This window comes from Zootoca vivipara, chromosome 10 (assembly GCF_963506605.1).
Source record: "Zootoca vivipara chromosome 10, rZooViv1.1, whole genome shotgun sequence".
Classification (NCBI taxonomy): domain Eukaryota; kingdom Metazoa; phylum Chordata; class Lepidosauria; order Squamata; family Lacertidae; genus Zootoca; species Zootoca vivipara.
This window is the reverse complement of record NC_083285.1, coordinates 51,834,638-51,854,762: the sequence shown is the minus strand read 5'-3', so window position 1 is coordinate 51,854,762 and position 20,125 is coordinate 51,834,638. Positions and strand designations below refer to the sequence as shown.

The 20,125-nt window shown below is 43.7% G+C and overlaps 1 protein-coding gene across 1 annotated transcript in view; it reads right to left on the bottom strand.

Annotated features, from left to right (window-relative positions):
* Positions 1 to 20,125, bottom strand: part of DGKI (diacylglycerol kinase iota) — a 246,116-nt gene that overhangs the window by 140,821 nt on the left and 85,170 nt on the right. The window contains exon 2 of the mRNA XM_060279941.1: positions 4,343 to 4,451. Coding sequence (XP_060135924.1) covers positions 4,343 to 4,451 — 109 coding nt within the window. The remainder of the gene's footprint in view (positions 1 to 4,342; positions 4,452 to 20,125) is intronic.

Sequence of the window (20,125 nt, the reverse complement as noted above, 5' to 3'; positions counted from 1 at the left end):
GCTATGGGGATTGCAAATGGTCAGAAGCAGTTAAGGCTTCCGTTCTTCACATTTGACAGGTGGCGCCTCCAGCAAGTCTGTGCTTCAAGATTTTTGTGTGCATCTATAGATTGGCCTTTCCCACCTTGGTACCCTCCGGACATTTTGGATCATCCTTGCTAGAACGTTTGGAGTTTTAGTCCCAAACATCTGGAGGGCGCCAGGCTAGAGAAGGATGATCTATAGATGGTGGCTTCTGGATTCCTTTTGGCTGGTGAGGGAGAAGGTGCCTACACTGTGTCTCTGAAGAACATTCCATGGTCACATGAGCTTTCTTTGGAACCTTGGTCCCAGGGTATGGTCTGAAGGCACATGAAGCCACCACAATGCTGCAGCCATACAGACCTGGGGTGGGTCAATGGCAGGATGGGTGACCACCTTGGAATTACATGTTCCCAGGTAGGTTCCAAGATTGGGGGGAAGTGAGCGATAGCTAACTAATATTAAGATGAGGATATTTATTTTCAAACAATCATAACCCAGAATAATAACGATGCAGCTTAAAGGGGACTTCAGCTTCCTTCCTGTCATAATGCCAGCTTAATTTCAAACAGAAAATGTATGATGTTCTGCTTTAAGCAAAGGGAATCCAAAACTGCAACATGAGATAAGAAAAAAACCCACAAAGGATTTACGAATCATGTGATCAGAAGATCGTTATTTGAAGTATGGGAAAGAAACAAAGTGCTGTTAGAGACCAAGACCCCATGGTGGATTTCACCAATGGAGGTAATTACAGTAAAAAAGGTGAATATGGAAGGGGAGAGACCAACATATGAGGAACTTTTAAGAAAATCTGAACAAGGTTGGAAATTAAAACCCTATGAAGAGGTCAAAGTCCTTTTGACGAGTTGGTTGCAATACCATCAAATAAATGATATATTCTCAAAAGATAAAAAGATTGGTTTTGAGGAGAGAAGGTCCAAATTTCAAATGGAGTTGCTAGAAGGCAGAACAAAATTGTTGTCTAAAATGTATAATTTGTTGTTAGAATGGTATACTAAAGATGAATTGACAAAAGAGGTAATGATAAAATGGGCAAAAGATTTTGGGCATAATATTGAATATGATGCGTGGTTGAAATTATGGAATCAAACATTAAAATTTACAGCATGTACCGCCTTGAAAGAGAATGTTTGGAAGATTATGTATAGATGGCATTTAACCCCAGTGAAATTAGCTAAAATGTATAGAATGAGTAATAGAATGTGCTGGAAATGCAATGAAAAGGAAGGGGATTTTTATCATATGTGGTGGAAATGTGAAAAGGTTAAAGAATTTTGGGAAATGGTATATAATGAACTGAAAAAGATTTTTAAATATACCTTTCCCAAAAAACCAGAAGTATTTTTGTTAGGAATGATAGGTCAAGAGATAACCAAGGAGGACAATACTTTATTTCTGTATGCGACAACTGCGGCGAGGACATTATTAGCCCAAAAATGGAAGACTCAGGACTTACCGACAATTGGAGAGTGGCAGACAAAGATGATGGACTATGCAGAATTAGCGAGACTGACTAGCAGGATTCGAAACCAGAGGGAAACAAGGTTTCTAAGAGACTGGAGTAAATTTGTGGATTATATGGAAAAGAACTGTAGAAGCTTAAAGACACTTGCAGGCTTGAAATAAATCCTACGAATTGACTTTAAGGACTAGATATAAAGGAACTGCGAGATAAGAACTGATTAGAAAACCTATTGAGGGGAGGGAGGGAAGTCAAGCTCGGCGGAGCATTTTTAATAGAAGATTGTGAGAAGAGTAAAAAGAGTGATGTATGTATTGTGTTGTTATAAATGTTTGTTTGTTTTGTTTAATGTCTTTAAATGTGTTTAATTGGAAAATTTAATAAATCGTTATAAAAAAAACTGCAACATGATACAAAATGCATTGATCACGCCTAATATTTTGGCTTCTGCTCTGCAAAAAGAAAAAGAAAAAAAGTCACGAGCAATATTGTTGCTTTCCAACCAGATGGTGTCCAACAGCAGATTACTTTCAATCAACTGCATAGCTTTGTGTCTTTTAAAACCATTTTCAATATACAGCACTGATAGTTTCAGTGTGCTGAAAGAGGAATTACTTTCTCTTTTACTATAAAGGTAGCTTGTTAAAGAAATGGGGCAGACCAATGAAAAAAAGGACAACTTCTTACTCTATTTCACCAAATCCTTTAACTTGCTCTGTGATGTGAAGTAGCTTTTTCCAAAACAACATTATTTAAACTACTGTATATATAGAGGGGGGGAGGGTGTCAGAAAAAAACTTATTGCAACCAGGCCATCAAAACTATTTTTTAAAGAGAAGATTGGAACAATATTTACATTGAAAAGAGTCTTCCTGTCTTTCCCTATTCTAGTGCATGTAGTTTCTTCATTACACCCCTAGCTAGATTTTTTTTCTAAAGGTAAGCATGGCCTATTTCTACAATCCAGTTGGGAAGAAATCTCGTTTCTCTTCATGTAGACGTCCTTGAAAAGGTGACAGCACTGGATTCTCAATTGCCCTTGTAAATTACACCACCATTCCCACGAGGGAAAACGTAAAAGGGAGCTTCATCAAGAGCCTACTATGTTGGTCCTCCGCAGTCAAATATAGCTTCCTAGGCCACTGAAGGTACGATTTAAATTGTGCTCTTTTTTTTCAGCCAACAGACCTATCAATGCTTAAACTTAGAGACTGTCGTATTTCCTTATATCCTGTCATGATCCCTGTGATCAGCCAAGAGTGACCCCTCAGTCAGAATATCCATCGTAATATTCACCTGAATGGCAAAGACAACAGGGAGAGGCAAGCTTATCTTTACTGCTTCCACCAATTGACATCCAGGAGGGATGATACAGTTGTCCCCTATCTGAATAAGCCATGTTTCCCCAATATATAGCTTTCTTCTTGAAAAACAGATTCTAGGCTTTGTAGATTATGAAGCTAAGCCTGTGAGCAAGGTTCTCTTCATTCATTTTGGGATAAGCCAGACTGTTCCAGGCTTTTAAAATGTTATATTTATCTCACCTTCCCTCCCAGGAGTTCAATCTGGCACACCTCCCCATTCCCCCATTTTATGCTAAGAGCAATGCTGTGAGGTAGGTCAGGTTGAGAGATGGCAATGGGCTCAAGGGCGCCCAGGGAGCTTCATGGTGGAGTGAAGATTTAAACCCTGGTATTCCGGGTCTTAGTTCAGCACACTGTGACAATTACATCACACGGATGCTCTCTCTCTCATTTTAGTTAATGAATGAAGTCACAGCAATTACTGACATTTAGGAAAGCAGATCTAGACAATTAGACAAAGACAGTGTGCACACTCCCATTTATTCTGCATTCGGTTCACTCTCACTGCTGGTTTGGAAAACGGTGTACACACTATGTCAGACCCAATCCATATCCTGTATCTGTGCTGTAATTTATTATGAAGTACAGCTTTTTCATGCCTTTTCCTGCTTTGATCTGAACAGAGTAAAAGAATGACCTAACTGTGCTTTAAGCCGGTCAAATCCCCTCCAACATTTTGGGAGAGAAAATTGGCACACACACACCCTGCATCATCCCGCCACTCCCGTCATTCGCCTGCTCGCGCCCGCCTCTCTTGCCACCCACCCACTCACACCCTCCCTCAAGCACCCACTCGCTGCCACCTGTCCACTCTCTCCCTCACCGTCCCATCTTCTGACCACTTGCCAGCCGCCATTGCCCACCAACCCATCACCTCTGCCGCCTCCACCACCTCGGGCAATGCTATCATGGCCTTGGGTGAAGCCACTGCAGCCTTGGGGGAGGTTGGCAAAGCTGGCACACCCTCAGGTGAAGCCAGTGCGGTCCTGTGTTTTTGTCAGTCCAGGGTGCCCTGCTTAAAACGGGACATCTGCACAATATGTAATGTGTGAAAAATCTAAGGGAAGGTTACAGGGACACACCCTTTGCCCACAGAAGACTATTGTTGGTTCTTTTTAAAGTCTTTTGTGAGGGTCTTCCTTGGTGGAGAAGTGATTGCCAATAGGAAAAACATTAGGTATCCAGGATCTTAGAGTAGCTGTGACTGGACAAAAGCTGCCCCTTACCTGTCTCCCAAATGCAAAGGTATCGGGAAAGAAGGGAGACTAACACAGGTCTTCTTTCATACCCTGTCTACATAAAGAAGAAATTCTAGGGGTTTCCTGCCATGCAACACTCTTGACAGCCTTCAATTATTCAAACGCCAACCTACAGTTATTTGAACTCTGTCTACTAGAAATGTCAACCAAGCTATTATATGCACCAAGGACATAACAGTACTAAATATCCAGAACAAAAAGGAAACACCTACACTCCATTCTAGTGCCATTCTGAGCTCCTTCACTGGGCCGTTGGTGATGGCAATGTTGTGGTTTTGAACAGGAGCCAAATGCTGAAGGCCGGATCTGGAAATTGCTTTCCTGCAAGAAGAAAAAAGAAGGAAATCTGAAATGGCTGAAGCTGTATTTCCAGATTATTCCATTTTACCCTTATTAATCTATACAAAGGAAACCAAGGGATGTACTGTACAGTTGAATAATTCATTGTTCCACAAACAGTGTAGGTAATGACTCTTCCATGGATTCTGTGTGTCTTCCTTCTGCATAGGGTTGCCCTGCTTAACCCTTTCCATACATTCGATATCTGTGAATGGTGGTTGGGTGGGGGTGGAGAGCTACTGATGTACTAATGGATCTGTGATCTGGACCTGCTTCCATCCACTCTGGGGAAATCCCAGATCAATCCAAATTGGCCTGATTTGGTCTTGGATCTTTGATTTGTCCAATGTCAGTTCACGTCCCCTACAAACACAACAGCAGTGTTTCAGGGAAGTGGAATAATGATTCATTTCATAACTACCATTCAGTAAAGTAAAACATTCAATTTTAAAAAAAATTCAGCCAAGAGCAAGTAACTAAAAATAGTTACAATAACTATGAACGAACAATATAACAATGAACAAAATGCAATGAACACATTTAACACAATGTGTGTATTTAAATATAAAGATACACAGAGACGCATCTTCTCTATTTTCTGCAATAGGCTTTAGCTAGGCTGATGTTCCGGCTCACCCACAATATGAACCTGAAACATTTTCTACTTCTCTTGGCTTAAAAGAGATAAATGTGACTTCCTGAAAATGCTACAAATGCTGTTGGGTGGAGCGTCACCCAAAGGCACTTCCAACATAGCTAGGATAGAATGCCAAGCAATCCTAAGGCCAGTAACTGCAACCTCAACCTCTAACCTCTCTTGTGGACATTCAGCATGTTCACATTACTCACGCCAAGGCTCTCTGTATCCCTACACCCATCCTGTTCTATTTATGTATTGCAATGATGCAAATGCTTGTCGCCTGTTTCTTCTTCTCTTTCTGTACGTCTAACTCACGGGTTGCCAACATGATACTCTGATGATGCTGTTGGACTCCAACTCCCTTCCAAGCCCCAGTCAACACAGCCAATGGTCCAGGATGATGGGAGTTGTAGTCCAACAACATCTGGAAGGCAACATGCTGGCTATTCTGATCCAGAATATGTAGCTGACAGTATTGTAATGCTAGTGGAAGCCCATGCAAGGACTTCTACGAGTGCAACCAGGCTTCTCTCCATCCCACCTCACCCCACCATCCTCTACCTGCACCCCAAATTTGCTCAGTCAGGAGAACCTTCAGAATTGGGGAGGGGAGGGGAGAGCTTGTTCCATCAGGAAAGCAGCAAGCCTTGTGCTGACGGAGCTATCTCCTTAGCCCTGTGCTGAATCCCTCCCACTGTGCCCAAGCAGAATGAATGTGTACCTGATGCGCACAGTACAAAATGCCCTTCTCTCCACTGTTGAGACAATTCTTTAAGTCCAACTGCGTAAGACGGATCCTTTGCTGTCTAATAACAACGTTGCCTTCTCATTACAATGGATGGTTTTGAATTATATTTTTGGTTGCAAGTAACTGGGAAATCAATTTTGAAAAATGTTTTTTTAAAAAAGAAGAAGACACAAGCAAGCTCTGGGATTGCACTCACCAAGAGAGGGCAGACAGAGCCAATTTATACATTATGAATTGGCCCTGAAATGTGCCACTAGCACACGAGGAGTGTACAGAGAGAGGCAGAAGTTCTAGCAGCAGCTTCTGTGAGCAGAAATTCCCTGACCCTTCATGGGCCCCGTGCATGGAAGGGGGTATCCTTCTTGCACAGAACACTATGCGCACACCCAAAATGGATAAGTGAACAGTTAATTAACAGTCACAGTTATTTTTTTGCACTTATCCAAACTGATTCTTCCTGTGTCCATTGGACCATTCTAAACAAGCAGGGGGGAGAGGATACCCACCCAACATATTTCTCTCCTCAGTACTGGCCCAGGACAGTTTGCTAAAAGGCCTCCCCACCACCACCATGGCAAATATTTTAAAACAAGGTCTGGGAACGTTTTTCAGTCCAAAGGTTACATTGCCTCATGAGCAGCCCACACGGTACTCTTCTTCCAGGCAAGCAAGACAGTTAAAGGACACTCTCCAGCCAGGTAAAAAGGAGTGTGCAGAATCAGGCCAGTGAGGGCTATGACGGGAGTGTGTTCTAGGCTGAGGCCTGTGGGCCAGGTAGCAAGACCTGGGGGGGGGCTATATATGTGACTCCTGAGTCTTAGGTTTCCCAAACCTGCTTTAAAAGGTCTTGCCACACCCTGCACCTTCTATCTAACTTATGGGGCACAAAAGGTGATACAGGTGGTAGCCATTTTAGGCATGTCCAATTGACACTTGACCACTGACACCACTGGGACCCAGAAGAGTGGGAATAGGGGCAGAAAGGGGTGGGGCGGGAGCTGAATAGGGTGGGATGGGGTGGGCTTATGCGTGCCTTACCAATGCGTGTAGGGGCCCGGAACAGAACCCCCTCACAAAATGGTCACTGCCCATATATAAATAAATAATCTCTCCCTTTTCTTTCATGGTGCCAACTGAAGCAGGTTTCAAGCCCTTGCTGTGCAAAAGCCCCGATTCTTCTCTTCTTTGCTTTCTTGTTTCGAAAAACCAAGGTCAAACATATGTCATTTCTCTTAACATATGACTCCCTCTCAGTTCCATTTGTTTAAAACAGGCTGACGAACACAGTGCCCTCAAGATAAGTTGCTGGACTACAAGTCCTCTCATGATGGCTATGACCGATGGCATACCCTCCAATATTTCTCCCAGGAAAACAGGGACGTCCCATTCCATAATGATAATGTAATTATTTACACCCCACACATCTTACTGGGTTGCCCCAGCCACTCTGGGCAGTTTCCAACATATATAAAAACAAAATAAAACATTAAGGGGGGGGAACCCTTCACTATACAGGATTGCCTTCAGACAGCTCAGAAGTCGGATAACTCCATGCCCTCCAACATTTCTCCAATGAAAATAGGGACATCCTAAGGAAAAGTGGGACATTCCAGGATCAAATCAGAAACCGGGACGGCTTCTCTAAATCAGGGGACGTCCCTGGAAAATAGGATCCACCATTATTTCTGGAGTTTATATAATTTGGCATGTGAATGGTTGGTATTAGGAATTGTAATATAATTTGGCATTGATATAATGATATAATTGGATTATTGTAATTGAAAACTAATAAAAAATATTATCAAAAAAAGCAACACCTTTATTTCTGGAGAGCATCACGTTGGCTACCCTTGGTCTAGATTAAAACGTTAGCTGCCACTCTGACAAGCAAGCAAACGAAAAGGCTAATAAGTAGCACTTCTGCCTTGGCAACAGGAAGCAATGCTGCAGAACTTGTGATTGACAAACAGAACCCCATTCCAACTGTATGTCATAAGGCAGGCATCCCCAAACTGTGGCCCTCCAGATGTTTTGGCCTACAACTCCCATTATCCCTAGCTAACAGGACCAGTGGTCAGAGAAGATGGGAATTGTAGTCCAAAACATCTGGAGGGCTGAGGTTTGGGGGTGTCTGTCATAAGGCCTAAGCATTCTAACAGTGTCTCCCCCCCCCCCAAGAAAAACAAACAGGTTTTTTTTCCCACAATAGCATTTCAATAATAGCTATTTACAAATGGCCACCTGTTGGGGCTTCTTTAGCTGTGATTCCTGCGTTACAGGTGGTCCCTGGGATCTCTTCCAATCCAACAATTCTATGAAATTGTATAAATCTCTCAAATTAGGTAGCACTAAAGGTCAGGAGTTCCAGGGCATGCACAAAAAGCCAGATTGAGAGAGAAAGAGGCACTCGTTAAATAACACATTTCCAAATATATTTCTTTGCCACCTCATTATCATCCAGCTGGCTTTCTGTACTACAGTATGTCGGAGAAATGTCTGCTTATTAGCAATGTTCTAGCACACCAGCCCACTTTGGATGAAACAATAAACTATGACTGGTCATTATGAGAACCTTTTGCATCAATTCATGGGTGGGCTTGCTACTTGCTCTCCCTTCTCCTCTTCCTCTCATGATGGAAGCAGATGTAAAATTTCTGGTCATGATTTGGCGAAAGAATTTTTCCCTTTTCATCCAAATACAGGAAACCATGGTTTGTCCAAACCATAAAGGTAAAGGTAAAGGGGCCCCTGACCATCAGGTCCAGTCATGTCCAACTCTGGGGTTGCGGTGCTCATCTTGCTCTATAGGCCGAGGGAGCCAGTGTTTGTCCACAGACAGCTTCCGGGTCATGTGGCCAGCATGACAAAGCTGCTTCTGGCAAACCAGAGCAGTGCACAGAAACGCCGTTTACCTTCCCGCCGGAGCGGTCCCTATTTATCTACTTGCACTTTGATGCGCTTTCGAATTGCTAGATGGGCAGGAGCTGGGACCAAGCAACGGGAGCTCACCCCATTGCAGGGATTTGAACCGCCGACCTTCTGATCAGCAAGCCCTAGACTCTGTGGTTTAACGCACAGCGCCACCTGGGTCCCTTAACTATGGTTTGTCCAAACCATACTTACCGGTAAATAACATACCAGGATGGAAACCCTCCACCTGTTGCAATTAGGGAGAGTTTGAATGTGCATTTCCTCCCTCTGTGACAATAATGACTATATTAGGGCTGTAACCCTTAATCAATTTTAGAGTAATTGACTACAAAACTTTTAAACTGACTAACAGGTCATGCCTGATGAATTCAGCAACTTACATATTTACAGAAATTGCAGCTGCCTGCGCTATCTTAGAAGAGGCATTTCCCGTATACATATGTCATCTAAAAATATTCAGAACTATTGTTTTAGTTCTTTAAAAGTAGATGCAGAGTTAATCAAACAACTAAAACTAATTTAATTAGATGACTAAAAATGACCCTTAATTGGGTGAAACCATTACTATATATTGATTGCAGTAAGCCTTTAAGAAAAATCAATTACTCGATTCCATCCCCCATCATTCCTGGCTGTTGGCCTTGTTGGGTGTGACTGATGGAAGTACTGTAGTATCTAGACAGGTTCCCCATTCCCTGTTCTAAAGTGAGTTGTATTCAATTCTATTAATTAGCAGCCCTAGGGAACTGAATAACAAAAGGAAAAGAATAAATAATAAAAGTGAATAATTAACATGGTAAATTCTTCAGCCAATATCATTCCCAGAATCATTGTTAAACAAATTGCTGTGGCTGCGTTATTTGCTACAGCTCATCCAAAATCTAATCCTGAACTGGATTTCGCGGGCATCCCAATGTCTACCCAGCCTCCAACAATAAACTATCAATGATCCATGGCCAGCTAAGGTAAACATGCCTGACGAATGGCTACAGGTGGTCCTATGTCACACCTCAGATACAATTTCAGGTCAGGATTAGAATTGGGTGAACAAAAGCTCAACATTCGCTGAGACCTCTTGAAAGGTGATCTAGTGAGGATGTACTTTCCAAGAGCATCCTTGGCTATGTCTCTCCAGAAACAACTTCCGTAAATCTGCCAGGTAAGGATTTATGGTTTTGAATCAGGAGGTAAACAATGCTGGACTGTTTATGGAAACATTTCTAAATCAATTTGAACTTTAAGACTTCTGGCTGAGATATGGGTTGCATGACAGCCTCAACATAACAAAACACAAAGGCTCCTTCAAATCCATTGCTTTTCAGGCTACAAAATTAGGGGTAGGCTCAGTAGCACTGCAGAGGGGAAATAAAATAAATAAGGTTGAATTTGCCAGTGTTAACCTCATGCTGACATCTCCCGGAAACAAACATTGGAGGGTGAAAATTCTGCTACCACCAAGTTCCCTGTTTCAGAGCTTGGGGGGGGGATCTCAGAATAACTTCTGAATTGGGAGTATGTACTGAAACACAGTAATCTGGTGATTGCCAAGAGCACTCTGCTTCCCCTAGCCTAAGGGTAGCCAGTGCTATATCATCAGACTACAATTCCCATCATCCCTGACCATTGGCCATGCTAGATGGGGCTAATAGAATTTGATGTCCAACAAAATCTGGAGTGCACCGTGTTTGTTACCCCTGCCCTAGTTCACAACAGCATGTTCCTGATATGTTGCTTCCTGTTGTGTCTTGGTAATAATATATAATAAAATTTATACTATTTATACCCTGCCGATCTGGCCACTCTGGCCACTCTGGGCGGCTTCCAACAGAATATGAAAATGCAATAATCTATTAAACATTAAAAGCTTCCCTAAACAGGGTTGCCTTCAGATGTCTTCTAAAAGTCTGGTAGTTGTTTTTCTCTTTGACATCTGGTGAGAGGGCATTCCACAGGGCGGGTGCCACTACCAAGAAGGCCCTCTGCCTGGTTCCCTGTAACTTGGCTTCTCGCAGCGAGGGAACTGCCAGAAGGCCCTTGGCACTGGACCTCAGTGTCCAGGCAGAACAATGGGGGTGGAGACGCTCCTTCAGGTATACTGGACCGAGGTCATTTAGGGCTTTAAAGGTCAGCAGCACTAACACTTTGAATTCTGCCCGGAAACGTACTGGGAGCCAATGTAGGTCTTTCAAGACCGGTGTTATGTGGTCTCGGCAGCCGCTCCCAGTCACGAGTCTAGCTGCCACATTCTGGATTAGTTGTAGTTTCTGGGTCACCTTCAAAGGTAGCCCCACGTAGAGCGCATTGCAGTAGTCCAAGTGAGAGATAACTAGAGCATGCACCACTCTGGCAAGACAGTCTGCGGGCAAGTAGGGTCTCAGCCTGCGTACCAGATGGAGCTGATAAACAGCTGCCCTGGACACAGAATTAACCTGTGCCTCCATGGACAGCTGTGAGTCCAAAATGACTCCCAGGCTGCACACCTGGTCCTTCAGGGGCAGGACCAGGAAGTCCTCCACACCTGCCTGGCTCCTGTCCCCCCAAAACAGTACTTCTGTCTTGTCAGGATTCAACTTCAATCCATTCGCCGCCACCCATCCTCCAACCGCCTCCAGGCACTCACACAGGACCTTCACCGCCTTCACTGGTTCTGATTTGAAAGAGAGGTAGAGCTGGGTATCATCCGCATACTGATGAACACCCAGCCCAAACCCCCTGATGATCTCTCCCAGTGGCTGCATGTAGATGTTGAAAAGCATGGGGACCTATTGACCTCTGTTCTAATGATGAATGGTCTGCATCTAGCCCAGGCATCCCCAAACTGCGGCCCTCCAGATATTTTGGCCCTACAACTCCCATGGTCCCTAGCTAACAGGACCAGTGGTCGGGGAAGATGGGAATTGTACTCCAAAACATCTGGAGGGCCAAAGTTTGGGGGTGCCTGATCTCGCCCATTTGAGGGAGTCCTTCTCCTTATGGGAGATCACTCATTGATCCTTTTTTAACGGAACCACAGGGGAAGCTTGCTCTATGACCCTGCGCCACAAGAGGTGCCATCTGGGGTGGGGAAGGAGAAACAAAGAGAAGGACTTTGGATCCCCAATTTTATGGGATACTTTCTTGACGAATCCTCAGACCTGAACTTTAGAAGCCTTTTTTCCTTATATGACTTCTGCTGTTGACTAATTTATAGACTTCTATTTTTATACAGTTATTAATAGTGAATGTGAACCCAAAAAAAAAAAAGCCTCAAGAAAGCCAGGATATAAATATACTGATGGCTGCTCTGGAGGTCAAATGTGGTCCCTGAGGACCTCAGCACATGAAACAGTTGAACCTGAGGAAGGAGAGAGGACAACATGGTGAATACCAGTTTGGTTTCTATCTGGATCAAGAAACAATGGTTTAAGCTCTACTTACAACCCATGATCAAACCATGGTTTGCAGTCCTAGCTTGCACTCTCCTTACATTTGAACCCACTACATCTTTCTGGTCCACCTGCAATGTGGTTTTAGAAACCCCAGAAGCAGTGAATTAAGGTGCATGAGAAGAGAAAAAGAAAAGACAGCACGTAGACACTACTCGTTTTTAGTTGGGAGTGGGGGAACGTGATCTGTCGTACGAAGATAATTTCATCTGAACTGGGCCAATATCACCTCCATGATGGATGAGTTATTGCTGTGGAACAGGCATAGGCAACCTTTGGCTCCCAGATGTTTTGGAACTACGACTCCCATGATCCCTAGCTAACAGGGCCAGTGGTCAGGGATCATGGGAGTTGTAGTTCCAAAACATCTGGGAGCCAAAGGTTGCCTATGCCTGCTGTGGAAGAAGGATGGGGAATCTGCAGCCCTGAAGATGTTGCTGGACTAAAACGACCATCATCCGTATTCTACAGAAGAGCCCCTCAATGGGAAAACATGCCGTATTTCCACCACCTCTGCAAAAAGTGTTGATCCCCATCTGTCTCCAACATTATTAACTGCCAGGAAGAAATTGAAAACACTCGTGTTCACCCAGGTATTTGATGACTGAAGAATACTGCTCTTGGCAACCTGGAGATCACTGGAAAAAGTAATGTTTTAACTGTGTTTAGAATATTTTAACTGCTTTAGAATACATCTATCTGTGGATATGGGGACCCAGGTGGCGCTGTGGGTTAAACCACCATGCCTAGGGCTTGCTGATCAGAAGGTCGGCGGTTCGAATCCCTGTAACGGGGTGAGCTCCCGTTGCTCGGTCCCAGCTCCTGCCAACCTAGCAGTTCGAAAGCACGTCAAAATGCAAGTAGATAAATAGGAACCGCTACAGCAGGAAGGTAAACGGTGTTTCCGTGTGCTGCTCTGGTTCGCCAGAAGTGGCTTTGTCATGCTGGCCACATGACCTGGAAGCTATATGCCGGCTCCCTCGGACTATAATGCGAGATGAGCGCGCAACCCCAGAGTCGGTCACGACTGGACCTAATGGTAAGTGGTCCCTTTACCTTTACCTATCTGTGGATATGTCTGCTGCCCTGACCTCCTTCAGGAGGAAGGGTGAGATATAAATTAAAATACATACATACATACATACATACATACATACATACATGCATACATACATGGAATATGACAGAAGGCAAAAGCAGAGCCTGAAGTGGGAGGGAGGGAGGTAGTTATTATATTTGTATCCAGCCTTTCTGACAAGTTGGAATTCATGGCGGCCTACCACATTTAAAAAGATCAATTATAAAATACAGAATAAAAGCAAACTAATTAAAAACAATAATTAAAATACAACATATCTGAAACCAGCAATTAAAATATAATTTGCATTGACAGCAGCCTAGGGATCAGCATTAGTTTCCAAAGGCCTGTCTGGACAGGAAGGTCTTAGCCTGTCGATGGAAAGACAACAAGGAAGGAGCCAATGTAATTTCTCTTGGGGGAGAATTTCACAATACGGGAGCAGACACAGAAATGAGACTCTCTCCTTTCACTACCAGCAGTGCTTCTGTTGCTGATGGGACCAAAAAAGAAGGGGCTCACTGGAGGATCTTAGCAGGTTCATATGGGTCTAAATGAGAGGTGGAGTGGAGTGTGAATTTGGTTCAATTTGGATTTTAATGTGAACCTACCTGATCTGCATTTCTAGTAACAATATGTGAACTGAAACAAAAGTAACCCTTGAAATTTGCACTTCTCTGAATTTTGCAACACAGTTTTCCAAACCAAAAAAAAATGTACAGTGGTGCCTTGACTTATGAATTTAATCTGTTCCGAAGGCACCTTCATAGGTCGAAAAAAACCTAGCTAAAACCACCACAGTTTCCGTTTGGATGTTGAGAAATTCATAAACTTGCAGCCATTTGCCCCACTCATAAGTCGAAAAATTCAGTTTTTGAGTCGTTCATAAGTCGAGGTACCACTGTATACAAAAATGCATGTATTGGGGGCATATATGAGTGAAACTAATGAGACATTATATTAGGGGAAATTCTTTTCAAAAGAATGTTTATATTGGGGAAAATTCCATACGTTTTGAGGAATTTGCACTAAAATGCTGTCAATGTTTCCCTATCTTTAAAAAATAATTGCAAACCAATGAAGAAATGTGGAGAACTGAACTTAGGAATGGAGAAATGAGAAACGGAGAGAAACTTAAACTGGCAGAATCACCCATCACTAGCCCGAGTATGAACGGCACAAGGTCACCTGACAAGCTTCATGGCTGAGTAGCGGGTCAGTCATCCAGTCAGCATTATGCCTGTGCAGAAATCTGAATTTTGACCTTCCCAGTCTGACACTACTCACTGCCTAACCTAAATGCCTATTACATTTGTATTTTCTGTCCATAAACCAGTATTTTCCCATCATGCAACCAAGTGTCCTACCATTTATGTAGGAAATGCTGTTTGAAAGCCAGAAGCTCCCCAATCTAATACCACCATAAGACCTATCCATATTTGAGAGATCCCCGTCACGGCTGGTTGCCATGACAACCGTAGCCATTTTCACAGCAAGATAGCATCATTAGACCTAAAGAGACTACAAGCATTAGAGATATCTATCTATACACACAGAGAGAGGGGCGAGGAGGATTGCGGACCCTCCAGGGAAGTCCCGGATTTAGAGAAGCCATCCCGGTTCCTGATTTGATCCCAGAATGTCCCTATTTCCATTGGAGAAATGTTGGAGGGTATGGAGTTATTCCGACCCCTGAGCCATCTAAGGCAATCCTGTGTAGGGAAGTTTTTTTTAATTGTTTAAGGTTTTATTATGTTTTTATATATGTTGGAAGCTGCCCAGAGTGGCTGGGGTAACCCAATAAGACGTGTGGGGTATAAATAGTAAAAAATATCCTTATGGAATGGGATGTCCCTATTTTCATCAGAGAACTGTTGGCAGGTATGACATTGTTAAGGCCATCTTACGTGGCCTAGTAGTGGTACCCTCCATCTCAATGTTTTCCAGCCTGATGCTCTTCAGCAGCTTTAGACACCACCTCACGCCAGGCTTCAGCCAACACAGCAGAATACTGGCTGGAGTGGATAGGAATTGTGATCCAAAAGGGAGACTGTGCACTAGATTGGAGCCACCAGGTCTAGTCTGGCCAGTGGTGCTCTCCAAGGTACCTCGCAGCACTGTGATATCAGAGCCGCTTAATTGAGTGGTAAGGCTTTTCAATCACCTCACATTGCATTTCGGGAACATAGGAAACTGCCTTATACCAAGTCAGACCACATTGTTCCATCTAATTCAGTATCCCATTGCCCTGGACAAACAGAAAAGCCTTGTGCTGTATGGGGAAAGGGCTTCAGAGGGTAGGGAAGTGAGAAGGAAGGAAGGGTATATTGAAAATACCAGCAGGTAACATCCTCAGATGCTGCATTTAAACCCCAGAAATCACCACCAAAAAGGCATTTTCCATGCCAAAAATGTGATTAGATAATATAAATAACAGAGAGGCAGAGTGCAACGTCCAGAGTACAGCCCTGACTTGGGCACCTGGAGCTGCTACCGAGATTTAATAGAATCAGGAGATGCTCTACTCATTGTATGCACACATAAACTCCAATAATTCCATCCAGGGAAGCTTGAGATACAGGCGTCATTCTGCGTATCAAAGACACCAGACAGAACTGCAAAATGTACTTGATAGATAATAATACCTTTCCTTTACACTAGGAAAACATTAACTTATTGCCCATAGCGGAAAAACAAACAGCTGGTTGTCATGAGGCTTATTTTGATTAATTGGTGTGTGTGTGTGTGTGTGTGTGTGTGTGTGTGTGTGTGTAATGAAGATTTCAATATACCGTGTAAGACGACCCCCAATTTTTCCAGTTAAAATATCGAGTTTGGGATATACTCGCCATATAAGAAATACGACCCAGCGTATAAGATGACCCCCGACTTTTGAGAAGATTTTCCTGGGTTAAAAAGTAGTCTTATACGCAGGAATATACAGTATGTACATTCATTCATTTGAACAAAATTGTCTTGTTTAAATTCATCTTGAGCTAACAAGGAACGAACCTGCTTTATTCCAAGTATGGACATCCTGGGGTCATTATGGGGGGGGGTATTATTTCAATTTGGATAAGAATTCACCTCCTACAGCACCTTCCTCATATTTTTAAAGGGGGGCAATTAAGCAGTGAGTCAAATTCTGGCACGAAATTCCATGTGTAGGCAAAATGGCACTGACATAATGTGCTCAGTTACAGCGCTTTCCAACACAGGCTAGGATATTAGCATCTGCTTCCTGAGTCTGGCTTTTGATCAGGCCAACATATTGTTTTCTATCTATAAAGCTCAAAGCAGAAGTATTTATCCTCACTTTCAGAGTGAGTCATTGGCAGAATCAGCATCAAATCCAGAGGCTTTGCAGCTCCCTCATAACTGCATTCTGTGTAGCTTAGGCTACAAATCTTAGGCACACTTAACCTGGCAGTAAGTATTACTGAACACGGGAGGACTTAGTTCTGAGCAAACACACATAGGGCTGCACTGTTGCTATCGGGAAATGGGAAAGATCCTTTACCTGAGATCCTAGACAGCTGCTGCTGTTGCTCAGAGAAGGCAATACTGGATTAGGTGGGCCAAAGGTATAACTCAGGTTTTTATGCTAGATATCAAGACTGAGGAACCTCAGGTCCGGGGGGGGGTGCATGTGGCCCTCAAGGCCTCACTACTTGGCCCTCAGAAGTCTTCCCAGGCCTCATCCTTTCTGGCCCTGTTTGCACTCTCCTTGGGTGCTTCTGCCTGGCTGGAATGTGGGATAGGAACCAGATGCTTTAGGGCAGTGATGGGCAACCTTTTGAGCTTGGTGTGTCAAAATTCGCCAAAAAACCGAGCATAACTCGGGTGGTGTGTCACTTCGAGGGGAAAAAAAACATAATTTCACGATATTTATAGTTTAAACAACAAAAATGTATAATTGTAATATATAACTGTATTTAATAAACCAAAAACTAATTATTTAACCTAACCTAACCAAAAACCCCTTATTTATCACAAAGTGCCCAGAGTTGAGCTTTTTGGGGGGAGCTGCTGACCAAAGTTTTGGAGTTTTTTTTGGGGGGTGCAAACACTGTTACACCCAACGTCAGCCAAAGCGCCAGAAAAAAAGCACAGAAAGGGTTAACTCTGGCTACCGGCAACAACAACAAAAAAAGGACCCGGGTTTTAACAGTGGAGACAAGCTCTAGTGGAGACAAGCTGTAGGAGGAGTGGGAGAACAAATGGGGGGGCAACAACAGTGCAAATGGGCCGATGGGGCGCGTGTCAGCAGTGAGGGCTCTGCGTGTCACGTCTGACCCGCGTGTCATAGGTTCACCATCACTGCTTTAGGGTGAAAAATCTGGATCAAACTACCCTTCCTAGCCTTATGGTTTCTTTTTTAAATAATTTTTATTAGTTTTCAAAAAATAATAATTAAATCCAGTATATGCCACATTGCATCAATACCAGATTACCGCACACATTTCTCATTAACATTAAAAAATAATGATAAAAGAACAGATTTTTACCCTCCCCCCATATCCCCAGACTTCCCTCCACCTCCTCTTCTGGTTCTTTAAATAAACCAAATTATTTTACATTCCAGATCCCTTAACCCAATTTTCCAACTACTAAACAATTAAACTTGTGGTATAAAAGGTAAAGGGACCCCTGAGCATTAGGTCCAGTCGTGAACACCTCTGGGGTTGCGGCGCTCATCTTGCATTATTCGCCGAGGGAGCCAGTGTGCGGCTTCCAGATCATGTGGCCAGCATGACAAAGCTGCTTCTGGCAAACCAGAGCAGCACACGGAAATGCCGTTTACCTTCCCACTGTAGCGGTACCTATTTATCTACTTGCACAGTTGGTCTCTAAGGTGCTACTGGAAGTATTTGTTTGTTTGTTTGTTTGTTTGTTTCAACAGATTGCTTGGCATTATGTAGACCAGGAATGAGGAACCTGTAGTGCTTTTTGAATTGATGCTTTTGAATTATGGTGCTGGAGGAGACTCTTGAGAGTCCCATGGACTGCTAGAAGATCAAACCTATCCATTCTTAAGGATATCAGCCCTGAGTGCTCACTGGAAGGACAGATCCTGAAGCTGAGGCTCCAATACTCTGGCCACTTCATGAGAAGAGAAGACTCCCTGGAAAAGACCCTGATGTTGGGAAAGATGGAGGGCACTAGGAGAAGGGGACGGCAGAGGATGAGATGGTTGGACAGTGTTCTCAAAGCCACCAACATGAGTTTGACCAAACTGCGGGAGGCAGTGCAAGACAGGAGTGCCTGGCGTGCTCTGGTCCATGGGGTCACGAAGAGTCAGACACGACTAAACAACAAGTGCTTTTGGTGCTGGCTGACCTACAACTACCATCAGCCCTAGCCAGAACAGCCAATGATCAGGAATGATAGGAGTTGTAGTCCAACAATGGTTATTCATCCACCTTGCATGTAGAAGGTCCCAAATTCAATCCCCAGCATCTTCAGCTAGGGATAGAAGAGACTCCCTGTCAGAAACCCAGATAGCTTTGGCCTGACTCAGTACAGTATAAGACAGCTTCTTATGTAATTAGAAGAGGAAAATCCTTGCTGATTTACTGCAAATCATTCAGAGATGTACAACTACACCTGGACTAGGCAACTGGCCCATAAATTTTCAGTCTGCAGAGGGGAGGGGGTTTCATGCTGGTTTAAAGCTTTCAGCTTCCTTCTCTACCCCGCAGCAAAAAAACATCATGACCAACTTCAACATCCCAGCAGTTTCTCTTACATTCTGACTACCAGGAAGAGATTGTTTCCAAACAGTCCTCAGCAGGGAATACGTAATGTTGTTAAGAAATATGCTTCTGAGGATGTCAGCCAGTACTCTGCAATCAGTTGCCGTATTTGCTTACAAATTCCTGACAAGTCCTGTCCCCCCCAATTGTAAGAGGAATAGCTTCTGATTCCTGATTGTGTGGGAAATGATCCAAAGGGCTCTTTTACATGCATGAAGAAGTACCATGCCTTGCAGGCCTTCCCCTCCAAGAGGTTTTTACTGCTGAGATTTCATCCAATGTTAAGGAAGCAACACTCTCTTAAACACTCACCTTAACAGATCAGTGTGGCAAGATCGGCAGAAAAAGGCTCTGAATGCAAATGCTGTCCCCTGTCCACCCAAGTGACAAGGTCATGTTTTGGGGGAAAGAGTTGGCTAGGTGTCTAGGGAGCCTGTCGGTAAGTAATCACAGAGTTCAAAGTTAGAGTCAATTCTTTATTGGCAGAAACATGATCTCCGCAGATTTGGCTGAATGTCAGGCCTAATGAACACAGCAGCTCATTCCCAGCAGTTTTACTTCATGAAGAACAGTTGCCAAGACTGAAAGTCCCCGTGTCCTCAAAGCCATCTCCAGGGCTTTCCCCAAGCAATCAGAGACCGCGTGCAGCCAACCTCTCCTCTGCCCCTTTCATGCCTCTTCTGGTTCTGCAGAGACAAGGAGGGAGGGGAGCTTGTTGCAGCAGGAGGGGGTGCCCACTAATTCTAGTTTTTCCCATCTTCTTCCCTGTTGAATTCTGTAAATGCAACACTGAGTCTGAGGAAGATGACAGCAAGTGCCATCTACCCAACCACCTGTAAGAATTGCAGGCAGATGGGGGCTGGCTGAGGGCAGGCTGAAGTTGCTGGGGCAGGATCTTATTTTCCTTACTGGACCAGACTCCATTGCTGTGTGTCCTTACACCAGTTACTATTGCTCAGCTCAACCTACCTCACAGGGTTGTTCTGAAGGTAAATTGCACAGAGAGAGAGAGAGACTTATGCAAGCCGCTTGGGGGAAGGGTGTGATAAAAATATAACAACTCATTTATACAGTGTAA